The sequence below is a fragment of the Scomber japonicus genome, chromosome 1 (genome assembly GCF_027409825.1).
Source record: "Scomber japonicus isolate fScoJap1 chromosome 1, fScoJap1.pri, whole genome shotgun sequence".
Classification (NCBI taxonomy): domain Eukaryota; kingdom Metazoa; phylum Chordata; class Actinopteri; order Scombriformes; family Scombridae; genus Scomber; species Scomber japonicus.
In genome coordinates, this window is record NC_070578.1 from 42,293,523 (window position 1) to 42,314,091 (window position 20,569).

Here is a 20,569-nt window from a genome sequence, read left to right on the forward strand (position 1 = left end):
ATTTTATGTCTATTTTAATGTCGATTTTATGTCTGTTTAATGACTATATTTCATGTCCATTTAATGTGTGCACTTCATGGCGAAGCTTCAAATCTCATTGTAATTTGTATAATGACAATAAAGGCATTCTATTCTATCTAACAGTGTCCATGCTGCTCTGTTTAGACCAGCAGGTCTTCAGACTGACACATGAATCACATGTTGTGTTCTATCAGTTTAAATGAAATGTTCACTTTATCTTTCTGTTCCAGCTGCTGGAGGAGAACATCCTCACTTTTGTGAAAAACGAGCTGAAGAGAGTCCAGAGGGGTCTGAGTCCAGATGACCCAGAATGCTTAGAGAGTCAGAGTGAGGATGAGGAGGTGTTGGACAGTGAGGAGGAAGAGCAGAGGAGGAGCAGCAGAGACGCATTTCTGAAGATCACACTGCACTTCCTGAGGAGAATGAAGCAGGACGAGCTGGCTGAGCATCTGCAGAGTAAGAGAATTTTAACAGATTTAACATGATGGAGAGGAAATGGAGGCAACATGGGAGAGGTTTATATTTCAAACTCTGCTGTAAATATGCTACACACATCTGCATCAGATCAGAGGCTGTTTGTCCTCCACTGATGAGCTGAATAAAACTGATGGAGGAGGAAAAACTACACAGACACACTTACATGTTCAGATTTCTAGACTTTCTGTAGGATCCACTCACTGATTTAATTTGTTATTTGTTCATTCAGGAACTGGTGCTGCAAAGTGTCAACCTAAACTCAAGTCTAACCTGGAGAAGAAGTTCCTGTGTCTGTTTGAGGGGATCGCTAAAGCAGGAAACCCAACCCTTCTGAATCAGATCTACACACCGCTCTACATCACAGAGGGAGGGACTGCAGAGGTCAATGATGAACATGAGGTCAGACAGATTGAAGCAGCATACAGGAAACCAGACAGACCAGAAACAACAATCAGACATGAAGACATCTTTAAAGCCTCACCTGGAAGAGATGAACCAATCAGAACAGTGATGACAAAGGGAGTGGCTGGCATTGGGAAAACAGTCTTAACACAGAAGTTCATTCTGGACTGGGCTGAAGGCAAAGCCAACCAGGACATAGACTTCACATTTCCATTCACTTTCAGACAGCTGAATGTGCTGAAAGAGAAAAAGTACAGCTTGGTGGAACTTGTTCATCACTTCTTTACTGAAACCAAAGAAGCAGGAATCTGCAGGTTTGAAGAGTTCCAGGTTGTGTTCATCTTTGACGGTCTGGATGAGTGTCGACCTCCTCTGGACTTCCACAACACTGAGATCCTGATTGATGTTACAGAGTCCACCTCAGTGGATGTGCTGCTGACAAACCTCATCAGGGGGAATCTGCTTCCCTCTGCTCGCCTCTGGATAACCACACGACCTGCAGCAGCCAATCAGATCCCTCCTGAGTGTGTCAGCATGGTGACAGAGGTCAGAGGGTTCACTGACCCACAGAAGGAGGAGTACTTCAGGAAGAGATTCAGAGATGAGGACCAGGCCAGCACCATCATCTCCCACATCAAGACATCACGAAGCCTCCACATCATGTGCCACATCCCAGTCTTCTGCTGGATCACTGCTACAGTTCTGGAGGATGTGTTGAAAAGCAGAGAGAGAAGAAGGCTGCCCAAGACCCTGACTGAGATGTACATACACTTCCTGGTGCTTCAGTCCAAACTGAAGAACGTCAAGTATGATGGAGGAGCTGAGACTGATCCACACTGGAGTCCAGAGAGCAGGAAGATGATTGAGTCTCTGGGAAAACTGGCTTTTGAGCAGCTGCAGAAAGGCAACCTGATCTTCTATGAATCAGACCTGACAGAGTGTGGCATCGATATCAGAGCAGCCTCAGTGTACTCAGGAGTGTTCACACAGGTCTTTATAGAGGAGAGAGGGCTGTACCAGGACAAGGTGTTCTGCTTCGTCCATCTGAGTGTTCAGGAGTTTCTGGCTGCTCTTCATGTCCATCTGACCTTCATCAAGTCTGGAGTCAATGTGCTGGAAAAACAAACAACATACTGGTCTAAAGTGTTCAAATCAACAAGTTTCTACCAGAGTGCTGTCGACGAGGCCTTAAACAGTCCAAATGGACACCTGGACTTGTTCCTCCGCTTCCTCCTGGGTCTTTCACTGCAGACCAATCAGACTCTCCTACGAGGTCTGCTGACATAGACAGGAAGTAGCTCACAGACCAATCAGAAAGCAGTTGAGTACATCAAGATGAAGATCAGTGAGAATATGTCTGCAGAGAGAATCATCAATCTGTTCCACTGTCTGAATGAACTGAATGATCGTTCTCTAGTGGAGGAGATCCAACAGTCCCTGAGATCAGGAAGTCTCTCCACAGATAAACTGTCTCCTGCTCAGTGGTCAGCTCTGGCCTTCATCTTACTGTCATCAGAAGAAGATCTGGACGTGTTTGACCTGAAGAAATACTCTGCTTCAGAGGAGGCTCTTCTGAGGCTGCTGCCAGTGGTCAAAGCCTCCAACAAAGCTCTGTAAGTATACACAGAACCATAGACTGAGCAGGGGGATGATGGGGGGCTTCTTGAGCTACAGCTGCACATTTTTAAAATAACTTCAATCTCTCTGACTGCATCAGCAAATCTCTTGAACCAAACTTCTATAACTAGGGAAATATCTCCACCTGTATGTCCACCATAACATTGTCATAGAGGATTGTTGTGGAGGATTGAGATCTTTTGTTTTATTATTTGAATTGTAAGTGAGGAAAAAAGCATCACATACAGTCAGCTTGTTCTGATGGAGTGTGATCAACAGGATGTTGACTTCAGCTCACTTAATGGTCACCAGTGTCATTAATGAGAAGGAATTTCTGATTCCTACATATGAACCTGTAATCTTTACTCAAAGAAGAAAATGAATGCCATTATTTTATTTTGTTCTGCTGTTTCTTCTTTAGGTTGAGTGGCTGTAACCTCTCAGAGAGAAGCTGTGCAGCTCTGTCCTCAGTTCTCAGCTCCCAGTCCTCTAGTCTCAGAGATCTGGACCTGAGTAACAACAACCTGCAGGATTCAGGAGTAAAGCTTGTTTCTGCTGGACTGGAGAGACCACACTGTGGATTGGAAACCCTCAGGTCAGGATTCAACTGTAATCTGTAAAGGTATACCCACCAAGTTCTGACCTTCTTTATATATTGGATCTGTGAATTAACTTATTAAAATTCTTCTTCAGGCTGACTGACTGTAACCTCTCAGTGAGAAGCTGTGCAGCTCTGTCCTCAGTTCTCAGCTCTCAGTCCTCTAGTCTGAGAGATCTGGACCTGAGTAACAACAACCTGCAGGATTCAGGAGTGAAGCAGCTTTCTGCTGGACTGGAGAGTCCACAATGTACACTGGGAAGTCTGAGGTCATGATTAAGCGATCTATAAAAGTTTACCTACCAGTCTTTTACTTTCTTTATATGTTGGATCTGTGAATTGCTTTATTGAACTTCTTCTTTAGGTTGAATGACTGTAACCTCTCAGAGAGAAGCTGTGCAGCTCTGTCCTCAGTTCTCAGCTCCCAGTCCTCCAGTCTGCGAGATCTGGACCTGAGTAACAACAACCTGCAGGATTCAGGAGTGAAGCAGCTTTCTGCTGGACTGGAGAGTCCACACTGTGGACTGGAAACTCTCAGGTCCTTCTTATGACTACGTATTTAAAGTAATATTTTGGCTTCACCTTAGTTTATAGTTTACATTTCATGCCAACATGTGACATGTTACATTTACAAGTATGTAGATATATGTTCTGTCATTTAATCTTCAGTGTAGACTCAGTGTGCATAATGTCAAGAAAATCTACTATAATCGAATTAATAACCGCATTGCATTGCTGTCATGTCCTGTTCATGCAGGTGAACATACAAAGTATATTTTTTGCTCAGGAAATGTTGCACATGATTGTGTTTGCATTTTACAGTTGAGAATGTTTTTAAGCTCATTAGATGAACTGTTGTGTGTGTTCAGTCTGTCAGGATGTCTGATCACAGAGGAAGGCTGTGCTTGTCTGGCCTCAGCTTTGAGCTACAACCCCTCCCATCTGAGAGAGCTGGACCTGAGCTACAATCATCCAGGAGACTCAGGAGAGAAGCTGTCTGCTGGACTGGAGGATCCACACTGGAGACTGGACACTCTCAGGTATGGACAGACAGGTGGACACTCTCAGGTATGGACAGACAGGTGGACACTCTCAGGTATGGACAGACAGGTGGACACTCTCAGGTATGGACAGACAATGTGTGATAGAGGAGGAAGAGCTGGAAACATTTTCTCTGACAGAGCTGATCACAGATCTCAACTGAATTTTTGACTTTTTCTTCTTTCTAACTGAAGTTTCCTGTAAATTTTATATATATATATATATATATATATATATAATGTGTGTGTGTGTGTGTGTGTGTGTATATATATATATATATATATATATATATATGTGTATATATATGTGTGTATATATATATATATATATATATATATATATATATATATATATATATATATACACACACACACACACAATCCCAATCCCAATTAGGCTACGTTCACACTGCAAGCCAAAATCCGATTTTTAGCCAACCTAGATTGGAACCAGATGGCTCTTATGAAGTCTGAACAGTCATAAATCACATGAGATCCGATTTTTGTAAACTATCTTTGGGAGGAAGTTTGGACAGATATGTCTAAGTCTGAACAGCTCCAAACACTCAAATCGGATTTGATTGTCCGTGACGTCTCTCTACGTCTCTACGCTACGTCTCTACGCTACGTCTCTACGCTACGTCACTCCATGCGGCACCAGACTCATGCTTATTCCAGTTGTTGCTAGCTGATATCACTGGAGGACGTAAACATCAGTCCGTGGACAGAGGACCAAACCAGTTTCTTGATCTTTGGGGAGATGGCTCAGTTCAAGGGAAGCTCGAGGGTTTGTTGTTACTTTCGCTGTCGCAATTATATGACATCACACAATACACGCTAGATGACGCCTCCGCTCCAACGACGTTGCCACGGCAACCTGTCAGCTTGGTCAATAATATGGCCCAGTCTGCACAGAGCCAAATCCCATTTGGACACTTGCTAAAAACTGTGTGGACAGTCAGGCCTAAAAATCTGAATTGAATCAGATTTGCCTGCAGTGTGAACGCAGCCAAAGAGAACGTGCTGCTCTAACCCCCCTCCTCCTTTCAGCCTGCAGCCTGCTGGAGTCCGATGGTTGACACCAGGTCTGAGGAAGTGTAAGTGTGCTTTTATCTTGATTTTTTTTGTTTTATTGTGGAAAGAAACGAGAATTAAAAACAGAAACAACAAAATAAACAGGGGGGACAAGAAGCATAAAGTCAACATTCAGACTGACAACCAGAACAGAACAACAAAAACACCACAAAAAAATAAAAGAACTCAATAAATAAAAAGTCATAAAACATTAAATATCTGTACAGTTATACAGCTCCAGTCTGTGTGTGTGTGTGTGTGTGTGTGTGTGTGTTTCTATTAGGCTACGCCGATCTGATCGGCTATATCGGATCGGCCGATATTTAGCATGTTATGTAATTAGTGAGATCGGCTGTAATGTCTTAATTCGCTGATCCGATCAATGTCCTCATGTTGAAACTTTTTGCAGATGCTCCCGTTGCATAGATTACAGATGTTGTGTTTTATCTGTCTCATTTACTCCGAAGTGACGGACAATAACGTTTTTTGAATCTTGAATCATTAGCTGACGGTGTTGTGGGCAGACAGATAAAACACAAACAATCTGAGCAACACTAAAGAACCTCGTGGGGATAAATGTACCTGAAGGGAACACGAGGAGGAGAAGCCGAGTTTAAGAAACGGAGCGTGGACAAAGAAGACGTGATCGGATCGGTGATCGGCTTATTTAAACTCATTGATCGGTTTATTTAAACTCACTGATCGGTGATTGGCCCCAAAAATCCTGATCGTGTAAAGCCTAGTTTCTATGTCTGTCTGTGTGTCTGTATGTGTGTGTGTGTGTGTGTGTGTGTGCGTGTATCTGTGTGTGTGTGTCTGTGTGTTTTTCTATGTCTGTCTGTGTGTTTACAGTGTGTGTGTGTGTGTGTGTGTGTGTGTGTGTCTGTGTGTGTGTCAGTGACATCCTACTGAGGATGAAGATGACGTCATCATCAAACAGATGATAGATCAATAACTGCAGCTGTATTGTGTCTCGTTCTCTCCATCAGATGCCTGTGAACTGGAACTGGATCTAAACTCAATGAACAGAAGAATCAAACTGTCTGATAACAACTGGAAGGTGACATATGTGAAGAAGGCTCAGTCATATCCTGATCATCCAGACAGATTTGATCATTGGCCTCAGCTGCTGTGTAGAAATGATCTGACTGGTCGCTGTTACTGGGAGGTCGAGTGGAGAGGAAGAGTTTCTATATCAGTGAGTTACAGAAGAATCAGAAGGAGAGGAGGCAGAGATGACTGTGTGTTTGGAAGGAATGATCAGTCCTGGAGTCTGAGGTACTCTTATGATGGACGTTACTCTATCTGTCACAATAAGAGAGGAACACTCATCTCCTCCTCCTCCTTCTCCTCCTCTGTCTCTAACAGAGTAGCAGTGTATGTGGACTGTCCTGCTGGCACTCTGTCCTTCTACAGAGTCTCCTCTGACACACTGATCCACCTCCACACCTTCAGCACCACATTCACTGAACCTCTGTATGCTGGGTTTACAGTCTGGTCTGGTTCCTCAGTGTCTCTGTGTCCTCTGTAGGAGGGAGAGTCTCTCTGTCCTCTGTAGGAGGGAGAGTCTCTCTGTCCTCTGTAGGAGGGTGAGTCTCTCTGTGTCCTCTGTAGGAGGGAGAGTCGCTCTGGTTCCTCTGTAGGAGGGAGAGTCTCTGTGTCCTCTGTAGGAGGGAGAGTCTCTCTGGTTTCTCTGTAGGAGGGAGAGTCTCTTTGTGGACAGATCAGTTGCTGAAATCAAACATCACACACACTGTACTGTGAATTCTACGTGATTCATCGATGTCAGGACTGTGGGTGTGTTTTGTGTTTAAATGTTCTTTTTGTGTTAAAATAGGGCCGTTTCCACCGCAGGAACTTCGGGGTAATTTTACGGGGCCGTGGCAGTTGGTTCGTGTCTCTACCGCAGGAACCGCCTCCAAAGGACAGGGTTCTGGAACTTTTACAGGGGCTAAGCGAGTCCCTGCCTCGGAGTAGGTACTCAGAACGGCCTCGAAAAGCTCTTGGGTGCTGATTGGAACTTCCTCTCACTCAGCCCTCTCAGTGGAGACACAGCGGTTGACAGGGCCGAGTGAGAGGAAGGTTCCTGTAAAGTTCCTGTCCCTCAAATAGTTCCAGGAACTTCTTCAGTGGAAACGGCCCTAATATGTTCTGTTAATGTGTGTTAAGACTGAAGGTAATTGATGGATTGACCTCCAGCCCCGGGAGATGATTGGCTGATGATCCATATCACCACGCATCAGAAGTCCTAGAACCTCTCTGTGGTTATGGCTCAATGTGTAAAATATAAAAAGGGCTGAAGTATTGGTTATAGTTTGAAGATGACTTGCTGTGTGTAAAGATGACAAATAGGACTGAGTATGAACTGCTACAGCAGCACTTGAAGTCTTTTGATTAATGGATTTAAAAGCTCCAATATTCCTTATAAATGTGTATCTTGAATAAGTATGATGTATTTTTATATTCCTCCTCAACATGCTAAGTAATTAATGGTTATATTTCATACATTTATTTTTGAGTTTAAGTTTTGATTCATATTTTCTACTTATATTTTTGATGTTTTGATTAGTACTGAGTAATAGTTTTGATTTGTATGCAATATTCTACACGTTGCTTACATTACATTACTAACTGATTTCAAATACCTTATATTAATAAGTATATCTGTATAATCATCATCATGATGTTTGATAAGTGTATAAATTTGAGATACACAGTAACAAAAAATCTCCTCTGCTGACTGAAGATCAGCTTTTGAGTGTTTTTATGGTTCTCACGTGTATTTTATCAAACAATCATCAATAAATCTATTCATGACATAATTGTTGAGAGCATCCTCACTTTACTGACACAATGGATAATATAACAAGCTTTAAAATACAACACATTGTTAAAGATGAAACCAAAAAGCAGTGTGTAGTCAGCTCACATTTCAGATGTCTATGAGTTGTCAACAGCTCCACCAAATACTGATTCTTCCCTCTAAACTTCTCACATGCTTTCATTTCAATAAATGTTCAAATGATCCAATATTTCAGCAAACATCAAAGATTAGAGAAAAAGTCCAAAAACTTGTAACCACTTGAAATGAGATTAGCCAATTGTTAAGTTAACAGTTACATAAATATCACACACATAGGCCCGATAAGGAGGATGGTAAGCAAAACACAAATGCTAAATAACAGGACTAAAAACATATATTTATTACACAAAATAATAAATAATGAAATAATTGAATAAACCAAGATTTTCCCTTTTTTTTCTTTTAGATGTGAACTTGGATTCACTTAAGAAAATAAAATGGATCAACTGAAGTATATCACTTTGCTCACTGTGTTTCAATTTCAATAGTAAATTTTCAATTCAGTATTAAATCAAAGTAATAAAAAGAATGAAATTAAAGTGTCCACCTTTACAGTTTGTTCTTTAAGTAGTGTCAAAATCAGTTTCCTTTATAATCCTTCTGTATTCACTCTTTAGATAATTGTCTTTCTTTTCTTTGCAAGTCCATTTCTATAAAGTCAGTATGTCTCCCTGTTTATTTTAGTCAGTAAGTCAGATTCAGTTTAATTAGTGGCCCCCTTTTTGGTCTTTTATTAATGCAACAACAACATTAATGATTTAATTGCAATGAATATCTGTGAAACATAAATAAATATAAGTTAAATATGATTTTATGTATGAATGTATACACAAAATGAATGGAAATGTAACTATAGCTGTAGTTTGTCTAATGTTCAGAATAATCAACTATAAACAAATTAATTAAAACAACAGAATTAAATATATGTTAAATGTATGGGGGTTATATGTTTATTAAGGAAACCAGTCTACAAATGTTTATTGTGTTAATAGGAAAAGTTAAGTTTTATTGTGTCTAAAAAAATAAATTAAAGAAAAGCAGAACTGTGAGTTCAAAGATAGAAACGTTATGATAAACAGTGTTTGTAGAGTTTAATTAATTTAATTTAGTAAAGTAATTAATTGTGTTTATGACCTGTCGTACTGGTCAGGTTTGTGTTCCTGTTAGAAGTTGTGTGGAGATTTTCCCGCAGTGTGTGAGAGACAGTACACACTTACGGACACTAGATGGCGGTAAACCCCAAGAAGTGTTTCCAGTGAGGAGAAGTCTTCTTCTTCTGCTGCTGAGTGGAAAGGAAGCTAATTTTTTCTGCCTCTGGTATAGGTGGGTTAATAATCACCTAAAGAGTATGCATTTGTGTCATGAATAGTTAAGAAATAAGTAGTTATGCTCTGTAAAATTGTATACTTGCTCACTATACTTTTGTGAAGCAGAATAAATCCTGCAGCCGAGTGGAAAGGAAGCTAATGTTGTCTGCTTCTGTGTTCATATACAGCGACCGCCATCGCTTCAGCGGCATCCGGGTTTCCAACCACTTCCATCAAGTTAGGGGGGGCAACAGTAACACTGCAGGTTCAGATGTTACTTACAACATATAACAGATAACAGAAGAAGGTATGATGCATTATTATTCTCTGAATTATGTCATTTTATGAGAATTAAAATCTCCACCTTGAACACTGATAAACACCTCAGACAAACATACTGTCCTCATACACATGCACCTGTTATAATAATGAGCACTAATAATGAAGACGGGAACGTACATTCATTTCAGTCAGGAGATACAAGTGAATAAAAAATACATTTATTATAATACAATGAGAGAAACAAAGTCTTTAGTAATAGACAAAGCCTTTGGTGCTTGAACTCAATGAGGAAATCCTCCCAGAACAGCTGCAAAAAAATAGGTTCCCCATGAAGTTCAGACACTGGTGGTGGTGATTGCTGATGAGTCAGATGAGAAGATGGTAGAATTAAAGGTGGACTGCTGTGACTGGGCAGAGATTAGGAAATGGGGGGACACAAACGTAACTGCTGTAAGTCAGACTGAAGCAGAGAGAAAGAGAAGCATATTTAAAAAAGACTGTGACTAGATGACAGGTTAACTATGAAGTGTGGCATTTACTGACAACTAGGAAATAAATGAGAGAGAGAGAGAAGGCTGGAAGAGTTAACTCCCTGAATGATATGAAATAAGGTCTTCCTGACTGAACTTTGGCTAAGTTTCATTTGCCTCATTTCAAACACATTCACCTGCTGATCACGTTTGCACAGCAGCACACTTTCATTGTTTGCTGTCTTTTTAAATATGTATCTCTCTCAGCTCTAGTCTGGCATGCAGCTCCACTTTCCCTTCTTCACCCAGTCTCTGCAGTATCAGTATTCCCATCACTTCATCAGCCACCACCAGTGTCTGTACTCCATATCATTTCTATTCATATGATAAACACTATTCATCTTGCTATTTTTGTGTTGTTGTTGGAATACAAAATGCACAAACAATAAAACTATGATCAGACCTTGTGATTCAACTGATAAAGATTTATACTGTCTGTTAATGTTTGACTTCAATTGTTCCAAAGTTCAGAGCTGTTGTTCTGTGATCAGATTTCCTTAAAGAAGACTTCAGATTAAAGATGAACACCGAGAGTTTAGACTGTTTGTAAATCAACAGACCTTAAAAACCTCCTGCTCTGAGTTACATGTTTATTCTTCTTCTGGTTGGTGTTCTGGTTCAAGCTGCTGATATATTTCACCTTTGCTCATCGGCTTCATTAATCTAAAGGTAACGTAGGAGACCGTTTTCACCATGTTTGTGTCAGCAGGTGTTAAAATGATCTGGTAGCTATAGTGATGTGTTATGTTGCTTTGTTTACTGCACTGGTGAAACGAACAAAACAGAAGAAATAAGACAAACTTGCTGATGATAGATAATATTAGAAACATCTGTACAATAAAATTCACACCAGGACATCCATCATCATGAACCTAAACAATTACATAACATTACTTTAGAAGTTTGTATTTATTACTAGACTGTACTTTTCTAGTCAGTCACAGCTTGATGATAATGTACATTGACATTAATATTATTATTGTACTGCCCATTGTCCCACCTGTGCTAAGCTGGCAATATGTAAACTCTTAGACTGATAATACTATAAAATTAGTTATATGAGCATAAACATGTAATTGACAGTATGTACATGACATAATATAAAGATTTGGGTCATTTCCAAGTGGTTCACCACCCTGCTCAACAATGAAAACTGGGGGTGAAATGGTTTGGGTACGACGACATTCATTCTACAAAACTTTAGCTAAATACAATGATTAAGAAAATATGCAGTGAATGTGACTTCTTTTTTTTTCATAAAATGAACTCAAAATGTTGCAAACAGTTTCAAGTTTGTTTTTGTAAAATGGGTTTTTGAAGTCACTAATTGTGTGTTCCATTTATTTAATTGGTCAATAAGTTTTGTGGCAGCATCAAAGGTAATTATTACAGTTATAACTACTAATCCACAGTTACAACAGTCCACAGTCCAACAAAAAGAGTTTGTTTCACAGGTGGGATGGTTAATGATTAACAGGTTATAAAACAAATAAAATAATAAACTTAAAACAAGGTCACAGAAATACTGTTAAAAACATCTTTAAATTCATGATATTCAGTTATTTAACCAGACCAAGAGCACAACTGTAACTACAACCATAAATATAGTGAAGTAAAAATATGATGATGTATATGTAAGTATTTGTTAGAGTGAAAAAGGTTAGAAGCCAATGGAATAGCAATAAAACAGTATCTAAGTGCTATGTTTTAAAAGTGGATCATGAGTTAACCGTAATGAGTGCTTTATGAAAACAGATTAAATGTATTCACAAAAATAAATCAAATTTCACATAAAAAAAAGGATGGATGACTCTTTACCATTTCACTTGTTGGGCAATGGTTACAGGTTTGGTTATCTACAATAATTCATGATTATTAAACTTGTGTACAGCTTTAGAGTAATAAAGTAATCGTCAATGTTAGGATTACAGTTGTATGGATCAAAATGTGATAGTGTGAGAGTCAGGGGGTGAACAACTGTCATCACTGTCCTGGTAGTGCAGAGAAGAGGCTCAACAGTTCTGCAATGTTCTAGTCCTCCTGTTGGAGCATGGATGAATGCTGGTTACAGGTTTGACCATCAGCAGAATTCTCTGAAAGAGAACAATGGAGAAGTGGGGTTCTGGTTTTGATACCCTGTGTCCATGAGTGTAATTAACACCTGGGTTTGAACAACCAAGGACTATGGGAAGATGAGTTTCTTAAAGACTCCCTTTGTAAGAATCTTGAAACATTAGGTCAGCCACTACAACCCAGCACACTTAACTGTGCTCCATCATAATAACAAATTATTATATAACATAAAATTGTTCATCGTTTAATTTCTCTTCATACCTGATCAGCATTCAGCTCAATTTATTGCTTCTTCCTTCTCCTCCTCCTGATTTTTGTCCTTTCTATCTCTACTGATTACTGAGTCCTCCACAGATGGCGGGCGCCATCTATTGGATATCATGCAAACATGCAACATGAACTGTATGTATCGGCTGCAATTTCTCTGTGTGTTTCCTCTGCAGGTGAAGGTAGAATGACTCTGTGAAAGGATGTGGATCTGAATTCACCTGGTCAGTACTTTCTTATCTTGTTCCATGTAGCTGACTCCACCACCAGATCATCTCCATTTAAACTGAGATGTGTCTCCATACTGACAAATGAAAAGTCATACAGTCAAACATTCAAAACGTTATTAAACTATAAGTTCTTACTTTGTCTCCATCTGGTGGTGGAATGAATAATGACAGGATGTTAGACAGCAGTGCAGACCTGTGTGATGTGCAGCTGGTTGTAATGAATGAGCATGTTGTTGTGTCTGTGTGAAGGTGTTTCTCTGCTATGGATCAGTGTGAGGACAGAGAGGAGGGAGTCCCTCCCTCTAAAAGCTCTCTGTGTGGGGAACATGACAGCCAGACCAAAGCTCAGAGGTGAGATGAGGATCTCTAACTGTCCATCACTGTTCTCCACTCACATCACTCCACCATCATTATTCACACTCACTGTCACATCTGACACTCAACTACTGAATAATAAGTCACAATAACTCAGAATGAACTACTAACTTTGTGAGTTAACAAAGAGCTCAACCACTGATTACTCAACTAATCAACTAAGATGAGACAGCATCTTTCATCAGATGACATTTTGATGAACAGGAGAACATTTCTCATCCACTGTCTTCTTACTGATTTTCATTCTGCTTCTAAAACTTCAGCTGCTGACAGTCTGCTCAAAATTCATCTTTTTAAACTCTTTGATTTGTTTGTATCAGGATGCAGCAGCAGAGAGCAGACTCTCCTGAACCCAGCTGTGTGTCCATGAAGAGTGACTGGTCTATGGATCGTCCTATTATGTTTAAAGATGGACAACCTGCTGATGGAAGGTAAGAATTTAAAAGTGAAGTTTGTTATTATCTGACTCTCCTGAGAAGAGGAATCAATATATAGTTTCAGCAGTGACATCACAGTGTTCACCTGTGCAACAGTCACATGTCAAAGAGTTCAGTGTTATAAGACACCAACATGGTCACTATATCAATATGTGTGTGTAACTTTGAAAACATCACATCAATAATCAGAGCAGCAGCTAACTTGGATGTGTCTGTCTTGAGCTAACTTCAAAGATGGACCCTGCTGAGCAAAGGTCAGAATATTGATCTCAGGATTGATAAACTGACTCAACAGATTTATAATTGACAGAAAGGATTGTTAGACACAAGAATGTTTTTCATTTATAGAAGAAGAGAAAATCTAAAATGTCTCATTAAAGACAAATCAAAGCAATAAAGAAAATGTGACATAATGCATGTTATGTATAACTGTTCATATCAGTGTTTACTCTGTCACAATTAATAGAAAAACCTTTGGTAAAGAGACAATGAATGGTTTCTAAGCCACATTAAAATCAAATCAGAACACAGGAAACAAAGTGAAAAGGTGTGTTACATTTCAGTGTTTGTTGTCTTGTCTGTTCTTTCATGCAGCACAATCCATCTCATTAAAACTGCAAACAGTCCCTCACAAATGGAGCTAAACATACAGTCAATAGTACTGTCCCTCAGACACAGGAAACACTTTGATTGTCAAAGGCTGTCTATCATGTTTGACTTCACTTCTGCTGCTGTTGATAAGCTCCGCCCATGGCTCTGCCTCCAAGCTGTGATTGGACAGCTGATTATTGTTCAGTTTGACAGGAACATCTTCATCTTAGAAATACTCCTCTTCCTCTCTCACAGAGCTTCTTATTCAGTGTTGCAGGTGTTTGCTGCCCTCTGCAGGACAACACTGACATGTAACACACCTCCTCACTTTGTTTGCTGTGGTCTGATTCATTTATTTTGTCTTCACTTTATTTATTTAATCCTACTCAGTTTAACAGTCAATACACAGATATCATTACAGTATTAATGCAACTGATCCTGACTTTTTAGTAGCTCACCATCAATAAATCAATAATTCTGTAATTTAAACTGATGATAAAGTTTAGTTTTTAGGTTTTAACTTCATGATTTTATTACTGATTAGTATTAGTATCAGGATACAGCAGCAGAGAGCAGACTTTCCTGAACCCAGCTGTGTGTCCATGAAGAGTGACTGGTCTATGGATCGTCCTATTCACTTTAAAGATGGACAACCTGCTGATGGAAGGTAAGAATTTAACATCCAGTAATCAGAGCAGATTTACAGGAGTTCATTTTGTCATCATGACAGAACATCTTTAATAAGCTGAGTGCAGATTTGAGTCATTAAATGTCCTTAAACGTGATGTTTTCTCCACAGAGTTCAGCAGCAGAGCTCAGAGGTTCCCAGTGATCAGTCTGCACAGCAGCATCAAACACAGCTGGACTCCATATTTATGGTGTGTACATGTACAAACACACCTTTTACTATTAACTCTATTAACCACAGATGAAATAGTAAAGTAGCATTCAGGTCCTAACAGTGTCCATGCCGCTCTGTTTAGACCAGCAGGCCTTCAGACTGACACATGAATCACATGTTGTGTTCTACCAGTTTAAATGAAATGTTCACTTTATCTTTCTGTTCCAGCTGCTGGAGGAGAACATTGTCACTTTTGTGAAGAACGAGCTGAAGAGAGTCCAGAGGGGTCTGAGTCCAGATGACCCAGAATGCTTAGAAAGCCAGAGTGAGGATGAGGAGGTGTTGGACGGTGAGGAGGAAGAGCAGAGGAGGAGCAGCAGAGACGCATTTCTGAAGATCACAGTGCACTTTCTGAGGAGAATGAAGCAGGAGGAGCTGGCTGAGCGTCTGCAGAGCAGTAAGAGGATTTTAACAGATTTAACATGATGGAGAGGAAATGGAGGCAACATGGGAGAGGTTTATATTTCAAACTCTGCTGTAAATATGCTGCACACATCTGCATCAGATCAGAGGCTGTTTGTCCTCCACTGATGAGCTGAATAAAACTGATGGAGGAGGAAAAACTACACAGACACACTTACATGTTCAGATTTCTAGACTTTCTGTAGGATCCACTCACTGATTTCGTCTGTTGTTTGTTCATTCAGGAACTGGTGCTGCAAAGTGTCGACGTAAACTCAAGTCTAACCTGGAGAAGAAGTTCCAGTGTCTGTTTGAGGGGATCGCTAAAGCAGGAAACCCAACCCTTCTGAATCAGATCTACACACCGCTCTACATCACAGAGGGAGGGACTGCAGAGGTCAATGGTGAACATGAGGTCAGACAGATTGAAACAGCATCCAGGAAACCAGACAGACCAGAAACAACAATCAGACAAGAAGACATCTTTAAAGCCTCACCTGGAAGAGATGAACCAATCAGAACAGTGATGACAAAGGGAGTGGCTGGCATTGGGAAAACAGTCTTAACACAGAAGTTCACTCTGGACTGGGCTGAAGACAAAGCCAACCAGGACATACACTTCACATTTCCATTCACTTTCAGAGAGCTGAATGTGGTGAAAGAGAAAAAGTACAGCTTGGTGGAACTTGTCCATCACTTCTTTACTGAAACCAAAGAAGCAGGAATCTGCAGGTTTGAAGAGTTCCAGGTTGTGTTCATCTTTGACGGTCTGGATGAGTGTCGACTTCCTCTGGACTTCCACAACACTGAGATCCTGACTGATGTTACAGAGTCCACCTCAGTGGATGTGCTGCTGACAAACCTCATCAGGGGGAAATTGCTTCCCTCTGCTCGCCTCTGGATAACCACACGACCTGCAGCAGCCAATCAGATCCCTCCTGAGTGTGTCGGCATGGTGACAGAGGTCAGAGGGTTCACTGACCCACAGAAGGAGGAGTACTTCAGGAAGAGATTCAGAGATGAGGAGCAGGCCAGCACCATCATCTCCCACATCAAGACATCACGAAGCCTCCACATCATGTGCCACATCCCAGTCTTCTGCTGGATCACTGCTACAGTTCTGGAGGATGTGGTGAAAAGCAGAGAGAGAGGAGAGCTGCCCAAGACCCTGACTGAGATGTACATCCACTTCCTGGTGCTTCAGTCCAAACTGAAGAACATCAAGTATGATGGAGGAGCTGAGACAGATCCACACTGGAGTAAGAAGAGCAGGAAGATGATTAAGTCTCTGGGGAAACTGGCTTTTGAGCAGCTGCAGAAAGGCAACCTGATCTTCTATGAATCAGACCTGACAGAGTGTGGCATTGATATCAGAGCAGCCTCAGTGTGCTCAGGAGTGTTCACACAGGTCTTTAAAGAGGAGAGAGGGCTGTACCAGGACAAGGTGTTCTGCTTCGTCCATCTGAGCCTTCAGGAGTTTCTGGCTGCTCTTCATGTCCATCTGACATTCATCAAGTCTGGAGTCAATCTGCTGGAACAACAAACAACATCCTGTTGGTTCAGAGACAAATCACCACGTTTCTACCAGAGTGCTGTGGACGAGGCCTTAAAGAGTCCAAATGGACACCTGGACTTGTTCCTCCGCTTCCTCCTGGGTCTTTCACTGCAGATCAATCAGACTCTCCTACAAGGTCTGCTGACACAGAGAGGAAGTAACTCAAAGACCAATCAGAAAACAGTTGAGTACATCAAGAAGAAGATGAGTGAGAATGTGTCTGCAGAGAGAAGCATCAATCTGTTCCACTGTCTGAATGAACTGAATGATCGTTCTCTAGTGGAGCAGATCCAACAGTACCTGAGATCAGGAAGTCTCTCCACAGATAAACTGTCTCCTGCTCAGTGGTCAGCTCTGGTCTTCATCTTACTGTCATCAGAAAATGATCTGAACGTGTTTGACCTGAAGAAATACTCTGCTTCAGAGGAGGCTCTTCTGAGGCTGCTGCCAGTGGTCAAAGTCTCCAACAAAGCTCTGTAGGTGCACACTGTACTATCCAAATTAATGTAGTTTAATTTGTGCTCAAAGAAGAAAAATAATATTTGCAATTGTTTCCTTTTGTTCTGCTGATTGTTCTTCAGGTTGAGTGGCTGTAACCTCTCAGAGAGAAGCTGTGCAGCTCTGTCCTCAGTTCTCAGCTCCCAGTCCTCTAGTCTGAGAGATCTGGACCTGAGTGACAACAACCTGCAGGATTCAGGAGTGAAGCAGCTTTCTGCTGGACTGGAGAGTCCACATTGCGGACTGGAAACACTCAGGTCATTATAGTACTGCATATTTACTTCTCCCCAGTTTCTAGTTTACATGAAGAGTTTTTGATATTCAAAAGATTTAGTGTAATGTCTGAGGTGAAGTGTTGTAATATCAAGTGTGTAGTAGGTAAAATTCCTCACTCGAGATGGACAAATAAGTTAACAACAAATCTTTTAAGTTATTTGAAAACCATGTCCATCATAGATATGTCAATATATAGGGAGGTGGCAGATGGAATATCAGTTGAGGACGTGGAAGGCTGTGATACCTCTGTTATGAACTCTGCAGCTGCAGTATCATGAGAAGCTTATTAAATTAACTGTTGTGTGTGTTCAGTCTGTCAGGATGTCTGATCACAGAGGAAGGCTGTGCTTCTCTGGCGTCAGCTCTGAGGTCCAACCCCTCCCATCTGAGAGAGCTGGACCTGAGCTACAATCATCCAGGAGACTCAGGAGAGAAGCTTCTGTCTGCTGGACTGAAGGATCCACACTGGAGACTGGACACTCTCAGGTATGGAAAGACAGGTGGACACTCTCAGGTATGGAAAGACAGATGGACACTCTCAGGTACGGACAGACAGGTAGACACTCTCAGGTATGGACAGATGGACAGACACTAACTGAGGGACTCTGGTTCATGTTTAATGGTGGATATGAGTGAAGGTGTATGAAGCTGATTGTGTCTTTGTCTCTTCCTCCAGGATGGACCATGGTGGACTGCAGAGACTGAAACCTGGTGTGAGGAAGTGTGAGTGTGTTTTCAGTTTGATTCATGAGAACTTTGAGAAAAACTGGATGAAATATGTGAAAGAAGTGAAAAAAGTTCAAAATGATGGAAACTGTGTTTTGTCAGAAATGGGCGTTGTCTAAACTGACATTTATCTTGAACCAATGAATCCATGAAACAGAAATTTCCTTCTGTTCGTCACAGTTCAGGAGTTAAAAGAGAAATGTTTTATAAATGTCCACATGGTGGCGCGACCTGCTCCAAAATGTCCCTCATGTCTCTCCTGCAGATAAAGTTCATTCATTCATACTGACTTCAGTAGTTTGGAGCATTTGGACTAAAATGTGTTTGTAACAGACGACAGTTTGAGATGAAAATAACAGACTTGATGTGCAAAGACCTTCACTTTACACCAAACCTGAGGAACAAACATGAATATTACTGAATATCACTGTCATGTTGACTGTTCATGTTCTAACAGAACTGTTAAAGGTTCCCTTACTCTGTCTGTCCAAAGCTTTCAGTCACACCTCATGGTATTCCTCAGTGAACGAATGTCTCAGTTGTCATGGAGATGGTTTAAGTTTGAATGGTTTCAGTAAAGTAGTTAATAAATCAACAGATGATAAACTGCAGCTGTATTGTGTCTCGTTCTCTCCATCAGATGCCTGTGAACTGGAACTGGATCCAAACACAATGAACACAAACCTCAAACTGTCTGACAACAACAGGAAGTTGACACGTGTGGAGGAGGTTCAGTCATATCCTGATCATCCAGACAGATTTGATTACTGGGAACAGCTGCTGTGTAGAAATGATCTGACTGGTCGCTGTTACTGGGAGGTTGAGTACAGAGGCAGAGTTTTTTTATCAGTGAGTTACAGAAGAATCAGCAGGAAAGGAGGCAGTTATGACTGTATGTTTGGATGGAACAATCAGTCCTGGAGTCTGAAGTGCTCTGATGATGGTTACTCTATCTGTCACAATAAGAGAAAAACATCCATCTCCTCCTCCTCCTCCTCCTCCTCCTCTGTCTCTAACAGAGTAGCAGTGTATGTGGACTGTCCTGCTGGCACTCTGTCCTTCTACAGAGTCTCCTCTGACACACTGATCCACCTCCACACCTTCAACACCACATTCACTGAACCTCTGTATGCTGGGTTTAGAGTCAGGTCTGGTTCAGTCTTTCTGCTTCCTCTGTAGGAGGGAGAGTCTCTCTGGTTCCTCTGTAGGAGGGAGAGTCTCTCTGTGTCCTCTGTAGGAGGGACAGTCTCTCCTGTGGACAGAAACTCTGCTGACTGAAGATCAGCTGCTGAAATCAAACATCAAACACTCTGCACTGTGAAGCAGATCTGTCTCAGACTCAGATTGTTCCTCTAAACTTCTCACATGCTTTCATTTCAATAAATGTTCAAATGATCCAATATTTCAGCAAAAATCAAAAATTATGAAAAAGCACATTTGTGTATCAGAACTTTGTTTTTTCTTCTTCCCTCTCCTATTATTTATTCATCATTTATCAATATTTAAACTAAATACCACTCATAATACTGCAGTACTTTTACTGTAATACTGCAGTACTTTTACTGTAATACTGCATACTACATCATTATAATACTGCAGTACTTTTACTGTAATACTGCATACTACATCACTATAATACTGCAGTACTTTTACTGTAGTAGGATTTTTCATGCAGGACTTTTACTAGTAATGGAGTATTCTTACTTTGCTCTACTGGTACTTTTACTACAGTAAAGTATCCAATTACTTTTTCCACTTCTGGATTTACAGAAATGTTGGAATGTTTCTTTACTGATGAATATTTTTTAACATCAACTCATCACGTGAGTTTTAGTCTGACAGTAACTTCCCGCCCCTCCCTGAGGATGAAGCCACGCCCCTTGTTTCCTGGATGCGTCAAGCTGTTGGACACAGACCGGAAACCACAACGGATCAGACTTCAAAATAAAAGCTCATAACTGTGCTCATCAAAGAAGACATTTCAGCACAGAGATGTTTATTTTCAAACACTATTAAAGTCTCTGCTG

The 20,569-nt window shown here is 40.8% G+C and overlaps 1 protein-coding gene across 1 annotated transcript in view; it reads left to right on the forward strand.

Annotated features, from left to right (window-relative positions):
- LOC128371968 (stonustoxin subunit beta-like) overlaps positions 1-19,721 on the forward strand; it is a 185,420-nt gene extending 165,699 nt beyond the window's left edge. The window contains exons 5-6 of the mRNA XM_053332409.1: positions 18,493-18,539; positions 19,183-19,721. Coding sequence (XP_053188384.1) covers positions 18,493-18,539; positions 19,183-19,721 — 586 coding nt within the window. The remainder of the gene's footprint in view (positions 1-18,492; positions 18,540-19,182) is intronic.
- Positions 19,722-20,569: the final 848 nt, after the last annotated feature.